Source organism: Solanum verrucosum, unplaced genomic scaffold (genome assembly GCF_900185275.1).
Source record: "Solanum verrucosum unplaced genomic scaffold, falcon-dt-bn FXZP01000302.1, whole genome shotgun sequence".
Classification (NCBI taxonomy): Eukaryota; Viridiplantae; Streptophyta; class Magnoliopsida; order Solanales; family Solanaceae; genus Solanum; species Solanum verrucosum.
The window spans coordinates 2,046,103-2,062,977 of NW_026019914.1; the positions used below are offsets into that span (position 1 = coordinate 2,046,103).

Sequence of the window (16,875 nt, forward strand, 5' to 3'; positions counted from 1 at the left end):
CTCGATAATATTTCAACTGTAATGAGGTGGATGCTCGATAATATTCCAACTGTAACGGGGTGGATGTCTCGATAATAACCCAACATAATTCAAAATAGGAACCTGAAATGGACAAACAAATATACGAACCACTTATAGGGTGGATCGCCTAACAAAACTATATACTAAAGTCTTTGCTCAACCAATCAAAGCACATAATCCACTTATGGGGTGGATACCTAACAAATTTTGAAATCTTGACCCCAACATTGTCAAGCAACACGTATGCCGATCATACTAAAAAACTATATCGACGTATATGCATGTCGCGACTATGATTCTCTCTTTAAAAGACAGAATTATCGAGGTGAATAACTTAATTCTTTCACACGAAGATTAAAGTCTATCCCGTCTTTCAAGACAAACTCAACAAAATTTGAGTTTGTTGTTGACATCTTCAATCATTATCGAAAACTTGTAGCATTTCGTTAACTTCGACTGTCATGAGGATGTTGCAATCTCCAACATCTATTCTGATGTGATGGACTTGGTTATTTTCCCTTGCAACACTTCCAAAATAGTGTTAGTTTTTTATCATCTTTCATATTTGATGTCGAATTCACAGATGATCCTGACTTTATCAATACTATCACCTGCAAAGCTTGACACCAAACATTAATATCGATGATGAAGTAAAGAATAAAATTAAAGATAAAGCGCTAGATTAAGTCATTTTTCTTATCAGGATTAGGCTATGATAAGCCTAATTGTGACTTTGATCGTGACTTGTCACTTGAGATTCTCCAACTCGTTGTTTCTTAAAACTTTGAAAGAATCTATTAGTGTTTCTCTTAAATATTTATGAAAAAATAAAAAGAAAATGTTTATAAATCACTTCACGCAACATGATGAAATGAAGATAAAATGAGATGGAAAGTTTTTTAAGTTATGTTGATGAGGCCACGATAGGTGTAAATGACACTTTTTGTCACTCTTGATAGCTTTACATTGCCATCTTTGTGACTTCGTTGTTCCTGCATCCAAAGAAAAATTCTTAGTTTGAAAGACTGGTTTGTGTTGGTCTTGTCTCCATGCTCCTTGATGCGGTCAGCTTACACGCTCGTCCGTCCTTTGCAAGATAGTCTTGATGGAATTTTTGAGGACCTTCCTAAAAAATTATGTCCCAGTCTAAAATACGGGAAAACCCTTGCAACTTGCTTTGTTAATTTTGAGGTTGCTCATTTTGGAAATTTGAGGTCCCTCTTCAAAATTCTGTCTGAGTTTGCTTTAATAATCATAGGTATAAGTCATTTAGCCAATGACATTTTTGTGGAATTGTTGAGATCACCTCAAAAATTATGTCCCAGTTGCAAACCTGATTCTTTAAAAAAATTCATCTGAATTTTAGGAGATCCACTCAAAACCAACCCTGTAGCATTTTGATCTTCAGTCTTGATTTGTTGAAGAGATCTTCTCAAATGAATTTTTGAGATCCTCTAAAAAAATTTGTCTCGGATTCTATTTATAAAAGATATAGAAATCTTACGAGAAATATGACCGAGCCGTTGTGGCGCATACGTATCCCGTTGAGGCAGGAATCATGTCAAACGTAGTTCCCCCTCTCAAGGATTAACAAAAATAGGAAATTTTGATAAGGAAACAACCGAGGCCGACATAGGCCGCCTACGTATCTCATTCTTGAGAATTTAGGTCGAACGTAGTTCATTACAAGGAATGCACGACAAAAGAAAAAAAAGATTAAATATGCATTTTTGAAACAAAGATAACAATAACTTCGTATGCAAAAATATGGCCAATGCTGGGCATACTTCTTTGATGGTGAATATCTTCAAATGACTCTGTTCAGAAATGTCATGTACTTACTCTTTAGCATCTAATAAGTTATCATTCGGGAGGCTTAATTAATATTGGTTAAATTATTGTTGATCATGTTTTGAATTTTGTGCTTGAGGGTTGAACAATTCTCTGTGTCGTGTCCAACCGTTCCTGGATGATAAGCACATTTGTGGTCAGCCCTGTAAAATTCTCCCAAAGGATTGGTTGGTCTTCCTTCTATAGGATGGAGCATACACATTGCTCTCAACCTTTCATAAAGTTGAGTTTGAGATTCCCTTAGTGGTGTAAATACTTTAGGAGGATTCCTAAAGTTTGGACGAGGGAATCGTTTCTGATTGACATTGTGGTTTTGATGTCTCCTTTGTAGAGCCGATTGCATATGGGTAACCGTTACTGCATATACCTCTTCTACTTTTCCTTTTGACGTATTCACACCACTAATTTTGGTAGGTTTGTCACTAGCTCGCAATGCAGTAAGGTTTGTGACCTTTCCAGTCTTGAAACCATCTTCCAAAACTTCTCCCAGTTTGACGATCTTGACAAATTTTTGTCCCATCATACACAACTTTCTTTCATAGTACTGAGGCTCTTGAGTTCGAATAACCATTTCAGTGATCTCACGCTTAGACATGGGAGGTTGAACTCTTGCGGCCTCTTTTCTCCAAAGAAGACCGTACTCTCGATAATTTTCTGTAGACCTCTGTTTGATCTTCTCCAAGTAGTAGCGATCTGGGGCAACTTCTACATTATGTCAAAATCTTTCAGTGAAATCTTTTGCGAGTGCATTCCAAGTCGTCCATTGTTTCAATTCTTGCGATGTAAACCACTCCAGAGCTTCTCCACTTAGACTTCGACTGAAGAGGCGCATCAACAATGCTTCATTTTTTGTCAACCCCCACGAGTTGATAACAATAAGCTTTAAGATGTGCTAGAGGATTTCCAGTACCATTAAAAGTGACACATTTTGGCACTTTGGACCCTTCCGGAAGGTCAAAATCTGGGTGAATGCATAAATTTTCGTAGTTCATTCCCACCTCTTTTAAAGAGTAATCAAGTTCTTTTATCACTTTCGCAATTTCTTCCTTCATGATCTTCTTAGTCTTTTCCTCTTTGGCTCTCCACTCCTTCTCCTTCTCTTCGTAGTGGTCAAGTTGGGAATAAGTAGTATAGTGAAGGTGTGGTTCAGTTTGTACTGGGATATCAAAAGTGACTTTTGGTTGTAGGGATTGAGCATTTGGTGGATTTTTAGTGCCTTTTGCAGGGGTCTAGTACATGAAATGAGATGTTTGAGGATTGTTGACATTAAAGCTTTGAAATTGAGGAAATGTTTGAGAGTTATTTGCATTTTGGTTTTGAAGGGGAGGAAAAACTTAAGGGTTGGGATGCAGGCTTCGAAGAGGAGGTGGTACTTGGTATGCAGTGTTGGTGTGATGAAGATTTGGGATAGTTAAGTTGATGGTGGAGGGATTTTGAACTGGGTTAAAGAGTGGGTTATTTAGGACATGTTCCGAGTTTGAATTCAGAGGAGGAAAATGGAGTGGAAGCATTCCATCACTTGAATTGTTGATAACGACAACCAGAATTGACAAATCTTGGTTTTTCTGCAGCTTAGCCCTCAACTCAGCAATTTGTTGCATCAACTGTGCAATTAACTCATTTTATTCAACGGTAGGGGGCTGGACTATAGCAACTTCGGTCGGTCCAATATTCTCACTATTCTGAGTAATTTTTCTTTTTTCCTTTCAAAAAAATTCGATTGGGGAAGGAATATTTGAGAACTTTGAATGTTCAAACAATTTCTCAACACAAATCAGTTTTGAGTACCTGACAAAGAAAAACAACTCAAAGGCAAATGTGTTAGTCTGTGTCGGTGATAATTAATACAAACTATCACACACATTACTATAGACACATAAGAGTTATTTCATTTGAAGATAAACCAACCCGCATATATAGAGAAATGACTAAATAGACAGGAATTTGTCTATTTGATTTTGACCTTAGTGAATCAGAAATGTCGACCTGAGTCGAGACAAAGTCGGTTGTATATTTCATTGTTGTACTTCTGATTTTCGATCGATATGAAACTCTAATCTCTTTGCTAGAGTTGGAAAAGATAAAGTTTTTTAATAATGGGACCGAGCCTAGAAAAGCTGCCTACGTATCTCATGAGGGAGAATTTAGGTCCTATGTAGTTCGACCCTTGCACATTTTTTAGATTTGAGATAAAATCTTAACCTTTTTTCTGAAATGAGAAAGTAAGATGTGAAAAATGAAGTTCAAATTTTGTTGGGAAACTAAAGACTCGAGAAGTATTTGTGCCTAAAGGGTTCTAGAAAATATTTTGAAGAGAGAGATAGAATATCTTCAAATAAAGCAACATATTCACACAATCAGTTATAACACATAAGCAATATTGCGTGTTGTAAACAAATATGTGACCCTGTTGAGCCAAAGGTAGGCCTAGCGATTCGAAGGATGTATATCGTCGTTTGAAACAACCCATTGCCCCAAAAATCCAAATTTATAAAAAATTTGTGAATAATCTGAATGAAGATACATAATGGGGAATATAGAGTACAAATAATCAGTCCCACGCAGGGGTACAATACTAAACTATGCATCCATTAAAGGTTCTTCATCCTTGATTTTTTGTCGTCTCTGAATGTCTACATTTTAGATGGAATAGTAGCTTCTACAACTCTGTTTTAGACTAGAACAAACTATTAAACTCTCAACCCCCAAGGAACAATGATTTTTCAAACAACGTATCCATCCTTCAAATTTAAACACATAAGTATGATCACTCGTTTAGGCCGTGAGCCGTTTTGGACTAAAGGTGGTCTCTCTAATGGGCCCAACGCGCCTTGGATGTTGAGCCATCTTAGTTCAGTGCGGTAAAAGTGATTTGGTTTCGCTCTACGCTAGTTGACTAAGAGTTGGTTTAGACAAGACCTAGTTATTCTTTAAGTTCATTTAAAAGACCGATTTAGTTAAATTGTTAGGTCAAAACGGGTGTCTTTCGGTGATTTGAATTTTTTCGACCTTAAGATTAACAACAAACATTAACAAGTAAACAAACATAATCAAAATGAAGAGGGAAATAGATTTGGGCCCAAATCTGGTTTTCCTGTCACCCTGGGCCAGTATTTGGGCCCATTTTTGTTTTGGGCCTTTGGGCCAAAGGCCCAATTATTCACCTATCCTAAATTCTAGCAACATAATAGATAAGTGGGCTTAGGCCCAAAAGTAATAAAATACAATTTGAATTAAGAGTGGGCCTTTGGCCCAATCTTTTCAACTTCTCGATCTATTGCTTCTTTCAACTTCGGGACATGTACGTCGACTTTTAATGACCGGCCGACTGGAATAGAGAATTTTGGGGCCTTTGTGGCCCATTTCGAAATGCATAGGCGGAAGCTTAAGTGCGATCGGACTTGCATAGCGTTCACATGCAAACATAAACAAATACGCACGTAAGTGACAACTCAATGATTTAATACATGAAAATGCCAAATAGACTAAATCAATATATAACTGCTCTTAATTTTAAGCCTAAAAAATAAATAGAAATAGGGACAGATCATATAGTTTTCTGAATCAATCACAAAAGAAGACCTTAAATACCATAGATGATTAATGACAACAAATTTCAAATAAATAAACACAAAGCTCCATCATTAAACTTTAAGATATTATCTAAGGCTATTTTGGATAGGATAACCAGACCATGATTGGTTAATTACTACTTGATTTTAAACAAAAATATTAAGACCCAACAAGTAAATAAAAAAATAGGCATCAAAAGACAACTACATTCCACCAACTGAGACTAACCAGAAAGTAAATGGACCAACCATGCTCCTCCTAACGGGAATCAATATCATTGAGTTTAAAATAGGATAATATAAGAGTAAGAGAAGACCGAGTCTTGAGGAAAAAAAAGACAAAGGTCATGGCTCGCAAGCATTGATTTTAGTAAAAGAAAGAAAAGTAACAAAAATGAAAGATACAAGTTTAATATTATACACTTATACCATTAAGAGAAGTAACAACAAACTTATGAAATTGAGTACTTTATATATGAATAAATCAGCAAAATAATGCTAATAAAAATATGGCAGGAGTTCACACAATTTCCAGACATGAATAAGAGAGGATTTTAACAACATTACAACTTCAAACAAGAAAAAGGAAGGGGAAATAAGCATGTTGCAGCACTTGGAGACAGAATGGGAAAGTATTGTAGCACCCCGGAAATTTTGTAGGTTGAACTAGAGCCTAAACGTAGTGTCAATGAGGTATAATATGAATTCCCCTAAGTCAGTAGACCATCTAGGTGTGTTTTGGTGGTTTGTGAGTTAAGGCCTAAAGGACAACTGCCAAACAAAAGGGGCAAGCCAAGGCCTAAGGCGAAGGCTGCCCCAAATTTGGAGCGACTACCTCACACTCCACAGCCATTACCACGGCTCGTGGTCATGACCACGGACCGTGGGAGGCTTCATGGAGTTTCCTTGGTCAAGGGAGAGGGACCTCTAAGTGTCCCAGACACTTCCTGACCCTTCACGAGAGGGACCACGAGTCATGGTCCACGTCACGGCTCGTGAAGGTGGGCGTGTAGTTCTCTTGGGTTTTAGGGAGTTGCGGGTTGTTAAGGTAGCTACTGCCCAAGGCACCACGGGCACCACTACGGGCCGTGGTTCACTTGACGAGGGAGAGCGGTGGCTCGTGAACATCATTTGACACCAAGGCTTGAAGGCCTTGCCTCCATAAGGCCAAGTCATGACCGAGACCATCACCACGGACTGTGGTCATGACCACGGATCGTGGGAGGCTCCGTGGCCTTGCCTTGGCCAAGTTTTGGCTTGTGCACGAAAGGGGAACCACTGCCTCCAACACCACGGGCAGTACCACGGCCCGTGGTGCACTTTCACGGTCCGTGAATATTGGTCGTGGTCCCTGACGGGGACCATTTAAATGAAGAGTTTTGGGACTTTTCCTTTTAAGTCCTATTTAAGTAGGGGTGTTTTGGGTATTTTTAAAGATGTTAATTATATATTGGTTTTTAAGTCTAAATTCACAAGTTATGGTCATTATACACAACACCCAATTGAACTCAAAACTCTCCTACTTCTCTCTAAACACTCCATCTAAAAAAAAACCTTAGAAGAAGAAGAATACATTGGAGCTAGGGTTTCAAGGTTCTTTCACAAATTTCTTGGAGTTTCTCTATTGATTCTCAAGGAATCAACTAAGGTATGGTTGCTTATCACTCTTGGGATTCCTTTCCCCAAGAGGTCCCTTCAAGATAAATTTCAAAAACTCCAATTTCTAGGTTTTCAATCCCAAAACGTGGGTCTTCTTTCTAAAGTGAAATTGATGTTATAAACTGAATTTGATTGATGTTATATGAACAATTATGAATGAATTTATGTTGTATTTGTGGTTTCTTGAAGAATTCCCCATGAGACCCATGTTTCTTCTTTTTTTCCTAATTCTAACCCTAGTTTGTGTTTGGTATTGAGTGAAGGCTATGAATCGAATGTGATGTTATGTAATTCATGTTTGTATGATGATTTTACCCTAGGTTATATATAGTTTCTATGAAATTAGGGTTGAGTCTTTGAATGAAGCCTTCAAGGGAATATGTCAATTGCTTATATTGATGTTGATTATGTATTACTTCCTGAATTACCTTGTATTATGTATTGGTTATGAACTGATTGGTGATTGAAGTATGAATGTCCTATGAAGGGCAAAAAGGTATGAAGGTTGGTTCTTCTTTGAACTCAAGTATGAAAGGTGAATTACTTAGATTGTAATGATGCTATACCTAATGTGTTGTTGTGGTATTGATGACCTAGTTTCCTCATCCTTAACCCTCTACACTTGAATTAGCTATGAAATATGTATGTATGTTATGGTATGATTGCTATATGATTGAAAGGTAGTTCTCATGATTATAGTGTATTGTAAAGTGAAAGGATTACTCACTTACTAAGTGTTTCTAAAGTGAAAGGATTGTTACTCACTTATGAACACCTATGAGCTATTATGGTAATATGTTTACATAAGAGTCTAGTAAAGGCTAATGTGAACTTATGTGATGACTAAAGATGATTACAAAAGGGAATTAGATGCTTAGCACCGAAAGGTCATGTAAATGAGATGGAGGTCTCACATTTAGTAAGTTCGGCTCTCCACATGGGTTTCCTCACGTTTAGCAAGTCTGGATTACCCACGGTATGGGTTGTCTCATGAGATTGAAATCCCCCACGTTTAGTAAGTTAGGATTTCTAAGTGCAATCTCCTTGACCCTTAACTATGTGCCCACATAGGACTTTAGCTTAGTGGATCCACCTAGATAGCTATGTACGAATGGTTACACCTTAGGCAAGTGTTAACCCTCTCTTTTCGGTGTGGGAGTAGAACACCGGATTCCATGTAGCTCTTATGGTCTATGTCGGTTATGACAATATCTCCCTAATGTAAAACTAAATGAAGGTATGAAAGGTGTGAAATCTTACTAGGGCTTTCCTAAGGGTTTCTACATTGTGTAAGGGAGGGTATGGGACTTCTCTTGCACATTGCACTTGTGGGATCCTAAGAGATGGTTGTAGTAGTGTTCTCTTATGTATGATCATTATGAATATGGTAAGTTATGATGAAGTATGATCTTATGTATGTATGTATGAAGTAGGTTGCTTAATGTAATACTTGGCTTTGAATAGGGTTATGGGATTTTATTCCTTGCATTGCACTAGTATTACTTGGGTTGTCTATGTGTTGGGATGATATTATGTTGGTTTGTACTATGATGCTTACTTTGTATGCATATTGGATTTACTTGGTAAAAAACATGTTTTGACTAGAATGACTTTTTATGCATGTTTCAATGGTTTTTATGCATAGTAGCCAAACTTAGTACGTGTGTTGTACTAACCTATATTTTCTCCTTTTTCCCCCAAACATTTAGGTTCGGGCCATTGAGGATTCAAGCTTACTTCTCAAGACACTTGGATTTGCTTCCCCAAGTTGGTGAGTCCTCAAGTCCTAGGACAAGACTCTATGATCTAGCTTCTATGTTTACTTCTTTGCTTATGTTGAAAGACATTGTTGTACTTTCCTATTTCTAGACTTCTTATTGATGTAAGGGCTAAGTCCCATTTTCGATACTTTTATGTTTAGATGGTACATTGTGACGAAGTTAGATTCTATTTTCATATATGAAGTGAAGTTGAACTTCCAAAGTAAGCTTTTAAATTTTTCGTGTTTTTATTCTATGATACATGCTATGATGAATGCTAAGGGCTTGTATAAGACCTCTTCGAGGTCGAATACGTCGATAACGACTAGGGGTGCTCTCGGGTTGTTACAAACTTGGTATCAGAGCATAAGGTTGAGAATAATGTAGGATCCATGTCACAAGATACCACGTCGAGTAGAGTCTTGTTATGGGTGTGAACTGCGCCACACTTATGAATGGGAGGCTACGAGATGCTTAGGAACTTTCGCTCTTTTGTTACTCCATAGTCGTGCCTAAGAGTCTTAACCCTATCTATTCCTTTTCTTCTAATCCTTCTCTTGTGCTTATAGGCAATGAATACAAGAAGGAACAATGCAAGGAGGGCCGATGAGGAGAATGTGAATGAGGCGGTTCCCCCTCAAGCTCCTCAAAACCCTCAAGTTCCTATTGAAGAAGGGGCTATGTCTAATGTTGAGATAAGGTCGGCTATTCATAATTTGACTCAAGTGTTGGCCACTCAAGTTGCTAGGGATGCTAGGGTACAAGTGCATCCCAATGCTAGCACTACCGCTTCTAGGATAAGGGATTTCTATTATGTTGAATTCTGTAACTTTGGTAAGAAGCATGATGTCGCCGAACGCATTTGGCGCCTCGCCGAAAGACTTCCTGTTGGCCCTTTTTCTGCACCCTTGTATTCTCTATGCACTGCACTCGATGAACCGCCTACATAGTTTTCCGCTTCGCCAACTGGTCCGGTAAAGTGATTCTACAATTGAACTGCCTTGCTTTTGTCTGAATACTTTTTAACCTTTTCTCGAAGCTTTGCATAAATGGCTAGACCAAAATTAGCTGGAAGAGATATGCCACCCCGACAAACAAGAGCGAAAAATTTCAGGAAAAATACAAAGGCAACAAATCCTCCCAAAATGGATAATGAGGGCAAGAAGCCCAGTGCCAGCAATAGAACAAATCCCCGAGACCCCACTATTCCCTCGTGGAGACGTGGATTCTTCACAGCTATCCACTCCTTTTTGGTGGCTCATGACTTGGACAATCTTAGTAAGTCAGTTGCCGCTGAATCTTTTGAAGAAGCTCCGAGAGCCATTATCAAATTTTTGGCTGACACGTTGGGGACTGATGCCCAGACATATGGAGAGACTGTGTAGATAGGATTTTTTTTCTCTACCTCCCTTTCTGTCTTAGTTTATTTTGACTTTTGGATTTTGTGTTAATTGCATTTGAGGATAAATTACTTTTTAATTATGATGGGGTGAGGCTCACCATCTATGTGCTATTTGTGACTCGTGTTTTTGTGTATGTATTTGGGTTGTTCTGTTTAAAAATTGTGTTTGATATACTGTTTCTGTGGATGTTTGAGCATATGGCTCCTTTTATTTTAAATTGCAAAAATGATTTTGACTCGTCCGAATATTTTTACCACCTCTCGTATGTTGAATGTGGTTGTTTTTTTCCAAAATCTAAGTCTCGGTTCCGATCAATGTCGATGACTTGAATAGTGCTCTCAATCGATCGAGCATGAATACGTGGCTACGATGAGACCAAATGAAGTTGCATAGACAATATGTGAACTCTTTGCATCTCGTTATGACTAGCCTAGTATCAAATTGAGTCTCTTGTGATGATCATTGCACACTAGCGAAAGTGGGGAGTTTTGTTTGACTTATAGTGTCAATGCCTAGTGTGGTGAGCTTACCTGTGAACTATGCATGATGGATCCTAGAATTTTCCCCATTCATCCGGTCAACTAAGTGATGTTGTCTCTTGATATGATCTTAGGTAACTTCTAAGAGTGTGAGCCAATTTAACATATACCTCTTTTGTGACCTATCTTGTGAGTGTGTGAACCGCTTTTGAACACTCCTTGAGCCTTACTTCCTTTTGAAGAAACATGATGAAAACTAGATGTTTCTTTATCCATCACCCATAATCTCATGAAGTTGTGGTTAGTTGAATAGCTAACTTAGGCCAAAAGCCTAAGTTGGGGGTGTGGTGAAGAGATAGGGGCAAGTCAAGAAGTGCAAGAAAAGTCTCCTCTTACCCATGATTTTGAGAAAAATGGAACCCCTCTATATAAAAAAAATAGGAGAGAAAAAAAAAGAATAAAAAGAATGAAAAAAAATTTGTGGAATAAAGTACAAAAGAAATGGGGTTCCCAAACAATCCATGAAAGGGGAATAACAGGATGACTTATGAGCACTAAAGAGAATGATGAAGGAAAAGGAAAGGAAGTGTTGTGAGCACCACATTTCATGAAGATGAAAGTCACTGAGCCTAAATGATCATAACTTTGCACTCAGCCCCATTACAAACCTTTAAAAGACCATTTTGATCTTGAGTGACCTGAAACAAATGTTGATTGGAAAATATGGGCAAACCTATGGGTGAAATTATGCATTGTGTTCTTCTTTGTGAGTGTGAGCGTTGCATCTCATTCCGAAGCTTTAAACTATGAACCATTGTGTGAATATGGAATCATTCCTTGTGTGAGGGCATTTCAACATTTTGGTTGAGCTTGAACTTGCATTTGAAGCAAGTATTGTGGGCATTAGATTCTTTGATATTGGTGAGTCACAACTTGAATCTTTGAGTGCACATTTGAACTTTGCATAAGTAAATTGAGTTTTGTTGTGTGCATTCATGATTGATTCTTGTGTAGCACTGTTCGAGACACCCTTTTTTAACGACTAAACTTAAGTTTGCTTGAGGACAAGAAAAATTTTAAGTTGGGGGTGTTGATGAGTCCACAAATTGGACTCATTTAGGACTATATTTTAATAGAAATTGTGTCCTCAAATACTTACCCCACCTATAGTCTCGCCTAGTCACAAATATTTAAAGAAATTACTATCAAAAGCATGTACCCAACGATCCAGTCTAATAGGTATTCCTATCACATCCCAAGAATCCCCTCTCCTTGATTCGTATCTCCCTTTATTTTTGCTTGTTTTTACTGGTGACAAAACCCCATTGTTAATTGACACTTTTGTGTCACCCCTTAGATTTAGTATGTTTGTATTCGACAATGTTTTTACCTATGACTAATTGGAACTTAATTTTATTTTTCTATTAATTGTCAAGCCCACTCCCTTAGGACTCGACCCCAACTCTTGGTTGGGTTACTATATTATTGTACGATCATAGACACATGCATTGTAAGGTGTGTCTTGATTACGCAAACATCAGCTAGGTTCGTAGGAGATCAAGAAGAAGAAGATTGGTGAGTCCTCATTGTATTTGAGGGCTCAACCACATGTCCTTTATTGTCTTTCTTTTATGTTTTAAACTGTGGTTGTAAGGGCTATGTCCCTAAGATTGTATTCAAGAGTTTTATTCTAAGTAAAATAGATGGTTTGATACATAGTGTATAGACTCTATCATTTTTATAAAAGACTTCGATTGTAAAGAAAAGTTTTAAATTCTGCATTATTTTCCTATGATCTTATGACTATAATTATGATAAGGGCTTGTATAAGACCCCTTCGGGGTCGAGTACGCCGTGTTACGTCTAGAGTGTACTCCGGGGTCCTGAAAAACTTGGTATCAGAGCATAATATTTTTGGGATGGTGTTTAGGATGGCTCAAACCACATCTAGTAGAGTCTTATTCATAAGCGCGTCACATTTTTATGAATAGGATGTTATGGGGTGTTAGGAAAACTACACTTCTTCATTCTTTAAGTCATGCCATATAAATAAGCTCTCTCTCTTATCTCTTATCCGATGGTCTTTAGGATGTGACTATTAGAATGGTTTATTTTACAAGGAGTGAGGGAGAAAGGTTGGTTAAGATGACAATTGTGGGTTTGTTACTTGATAGATTTGAGATGATAGATTGTGATGATATCTTTAGTATGAATAATGCATCATAGTTGCCTTTGTGTTATGAAGGTCGGTTAGGAGAATGTGTGTAGGTTTAGTCCCAAGGGGGGGGGGAGGGTAGTGTGCCTGCCTACCTAGCAAAGTGATTGTGAGGTTATGTTTAGTTGATGATAGAACACGTATAGTCAAATTGTTAGTTCCTGAATGAGCCTACCCGAGAGCAGAAAGGGGGAAATTATATGCCATAAGTTTGGATTATGTTGTGTCTTAAGGTTGACTTTGAGGGTGCATGTACCACCTAGTTGAAAAAGAGTGTAGGTGTTGACAAACTTCAAAGAGTTAGTTGTCTTTTAAGATTGATCTTAAGTGTGATCATTTTGATGTAGGGTGCTTAGGTAATACGTAGATATGATTGGTTGGTAGATCCCACCAAAAGTGATGATAAGGGTTGAAATGGTCTAGAATTGTCTTGATCCAACCTTAGTAGAATTGAAAGAGGCAAAGGTTTCATGGACAAAGCCCTTCTAAGTTTCCCCTAAGGATTAACCAAGAGAGGATGTCTACCCCTAAGTCTCAAAGAGTGAGTGATAGTGGATCCTAAGGGTTCCAATATGTGTTTTATGCTTTATTAGATTCTGAAATTCTATGGGTCAAAGATAGAGGAAGATCCTCTAGAGTTTATAGAGGAGATATCTAGGGTGTTGACCTTGTAGGAGTAATTCCGGTAGTACTTATCTTTTATGACTTGATAAGTTGGACATGAAGAGATTTTATGTTACCCTTAGTATACATGGGGTTAATTGTGGTTTTATGTGTTTGTTAGTATAACCCAAGTTAGCCATAATGAGTTGTATGATGTGTTGGATTTTGATAAATAGTGGTGCTTAATTGAAGCCTAGAGATATTGAGTGAGAAAACTCCCTTGAAAGTGGCTAAAAGTGTAAATCATCCATGATTTAGAATTACCTTGTGTGAGAGGTGTAAGAGTTGAGTGATGACTTTCTCCGACCTTAGAATTTCAAGTAAGGTGCTTAGATGGCAAAGCCATTGAGTGTTCTAGATGTTCTTAATTTGGATTGACTTGAAATTTTCACCTTTTGAGTTATAGTGAGTTTGAAGGGTTTAGTCTCAGCTTGGTAGGCTTATATGAGACTTTGAGTGGTGTTGGTAAGGTTACTTGTGAGCAAGAGTGCTTTAATGAGAACCTCTTTAATTTAGAAGTACCAATTGGGATCTTAGACTGGCAAGCTAAGAATTAGAAGAATAAGAAAATGCTTTCATGAAAATGTTGAGAAGTGGTATTTTAGTAAGGGTTTTAGTTGAAGGTGCTTAATTGGGAGGCCAAGGGCCAGTGAAATGTCCCAATATCCTTATGCTCCCTTCTATTTCTCCTCTAGCCTAAGATGATAAGTTCTCCTTGGTCCATTTCTTCATCATGGAGTCTTGGATGTTTTTAGAAATGCTTGGAGTTTTTGGAAAGGGGTAGTAGTTGAGGCTTTTGTAAAAGGGGGCTTACACATAAGGGAGGATCATATGTTTTAGTAGCAACATTTATTGACAGTCCCGATAGTCTCATCTTTTCTTCTATTCCTATTCTAGCTTGAGACCAAAAGTTCCTTTTTGGGCTTGTTATATGTCTAGGAGTCATGAGTGATTTTTAAATTCCATGATCTCCTTATGTTAGGCATGTTTTTGAAAGATTCTTGATTTGTATAAAATGGATTTTTCATGATTTACATGTTCCTCATGTTGTTGTGCATTCTAGTATGGTGATGGCATATTTGACTTCATGAGATGATGTGATGAACATGCTTTGTTGTGTTTTTGATGACATGGAACTTGGGCTCCATATTGATTGTGTTGAGCTTGCTTTTAATGAGAAAAATGTAATTCTTCCTATGACTATGTGATTAATGATGTTCAGAGGTGATGGTATAGGCTCACTCCTAGGGGGGAGATGGTATGCCTAGCTAATATTGTTGTTATGTGCTTATATGTTGTCATGGCTTCTTTATATGATGCATGTTCATGAAAACTTGTGTTTCGAAAGAAAATGAGTTTATGTGATGGTTTTGTAAGTTGGTCCAATTGATTGAATGTGAGTTAATTATGATGTAATTGCATGATCTAAGTAGGATACTACATGTATACTTGATTAACCAGAGATTTCTAAGGTGAATGAATTGATGTGATTATGGCTATGCCATGAAAGAGGCTAATTGAGGGTTTAAAGGTGATCCTCCAAGAAAGATGCACTTCTTCATTTAATGCCTTAGATTAGATCACCTAGACTTGAATTTACTTAGGGTAAAGCTCCTAAACTTGATTTGGTTTGATTAGGTCAAGAATGGGCCATGTGGTTAGGTTACTTTGAGAATTAGGTACACTTGATGATCATGTGAGGCATTGCTTGAGACTAAGGCTTGTAACATGAAGATGACTCCTAGGGCTTTAAGAGGGAAAGCTAAAATGGATGAACTAAGGGTGTTAAAGCTTCAAGAAGGAAGCCATGATGTATGTTGAATTGTATATGGCCCTATTGTGAATAGACTTCACCCACATGACCTATAATATGATCACATGAGTTTCTGCATGAAGTGAATGGACTACTTGAGTCATGGTTGTATCTATGTTTCTTGTATTGAATGTTAGATGTATGGACTCAATATGACCCTTGAATGCAATATATAAGATGTATGCATGACTATGATATTATGAGCATGGTTATGAATACTTTGTGAATAAAGCATCTATTATATGAATACTTTGTGAATAAAGAGTCTATTATGATAATATTGTTGTTGGGTCATTAGAAGGACAATCACACACACCCATGCATGAACATGACTATGATGTGACTAAGGTATTGATGAGTTATTGGATCATGGTATTCCCTTATCTAATGTGCTATTGTTATATGCTTGGGATGAGTTAGTCCATAGCCCTTGAAGGGCATATTATGAAGGTTTGTGAATGTTGACAAGATTGTGTGTGAACCTATGATTCACTTGAAAGGTAAAGATCCTATGACTATTGTGTATATTGAGGTATTGTTGAAATGCTATTCTCCCCTTACCCTTTACACATGTTCATGTATGACTTGTCTTGGATGATAATGATGTTGTTGTGTTGATTGAAAGGCTAGTTATCAAGAAAACACTAGGAATGATAATATGAAAGGGTTACTCACATGTTGATGATTCTAAAGTGAAAGGACATTCTCACGTAATAAATCTTTGAGCTATTATGATGGATGTTGGTTTGAGTGCCTAGTGCATTCTCTATTGAACATGAACTTAAGTAAAGGCTTAATATGACTTCTAAAGGGAAATAGGTGTAACGACCCGAGAGCACCCCCTAGCCATTACCGGCGTATTCGACCTCTCGGAGGTCTTATACAAGCCCTTAGCATTCGTCATAGCATTTATCATTGAAAATAGCGGAAAATTTAAAACTTTTTCATACTATAACACAAGACTTAAAAGTCACCTCATTTAAACCTTTATTACAAAATCAGAGTACTACGTCTCAAGGTAGCCATCTTAAAACATGACTACAACACAAGAGGGACACAGCCTTTTCCAATACAAAAGAAACTACTATCTAGTACATAGAACTTTAAGGAAACTCTTTAACATAAAGGTCCTTGAATCTTTAAGGAGACACCGAACTTGGGAATAGTAAGCCAAGCTCATCACTTCTAGGAAAGACCCTTTAGTCACCATCAACTACACTTGGGGTAAAAAGATGAAGAAGAATGGTGTTAGTACAAGAATGCACTAAGTATGATAACCATGCAAAACATACTCTTAAAAGGACATTTAGTTGGAAACCATGCATCAAGCCTTTTTAGAGAAACTTCAAGAACATTTAGTACATTAGGCACAATATAAACCACATACATCATCATACACATGGAAACCATTCATAATAGCACATAGAGCCACTTATAAC

The 16,875-nt window shown here is 37.5% G+C and overlaps 1 protein-coding gene across 1 annotated transcript; it reads right to left on the reverse strand.

The window, feature by feature from the left end:
• Positions 1 to 1,897: 1,897 nt before the first annotated feature.
• LOC125822197 (uncharacterized) lies at positions 1,898 to 3,473 on the reverse strand. The gene is made up of 3 exons (XM_049501583.1): positions 3,246 to 3,473; positions 2,783 to 3,101; positions 1,898 to 2,577 (listed from the first exon to the last, which is right to left on the reverse strand). Exons 1-3 carry the CDS (start codon positions 3,471 to 3,473, stop codon positions 1,898 to 1,900), a joined length of 1,227 nt encoding a protein of 408 aa, XP_049357540.1.
• Positions 3,474 to 16,875: the final 13,402 nt, after the last annotated feature.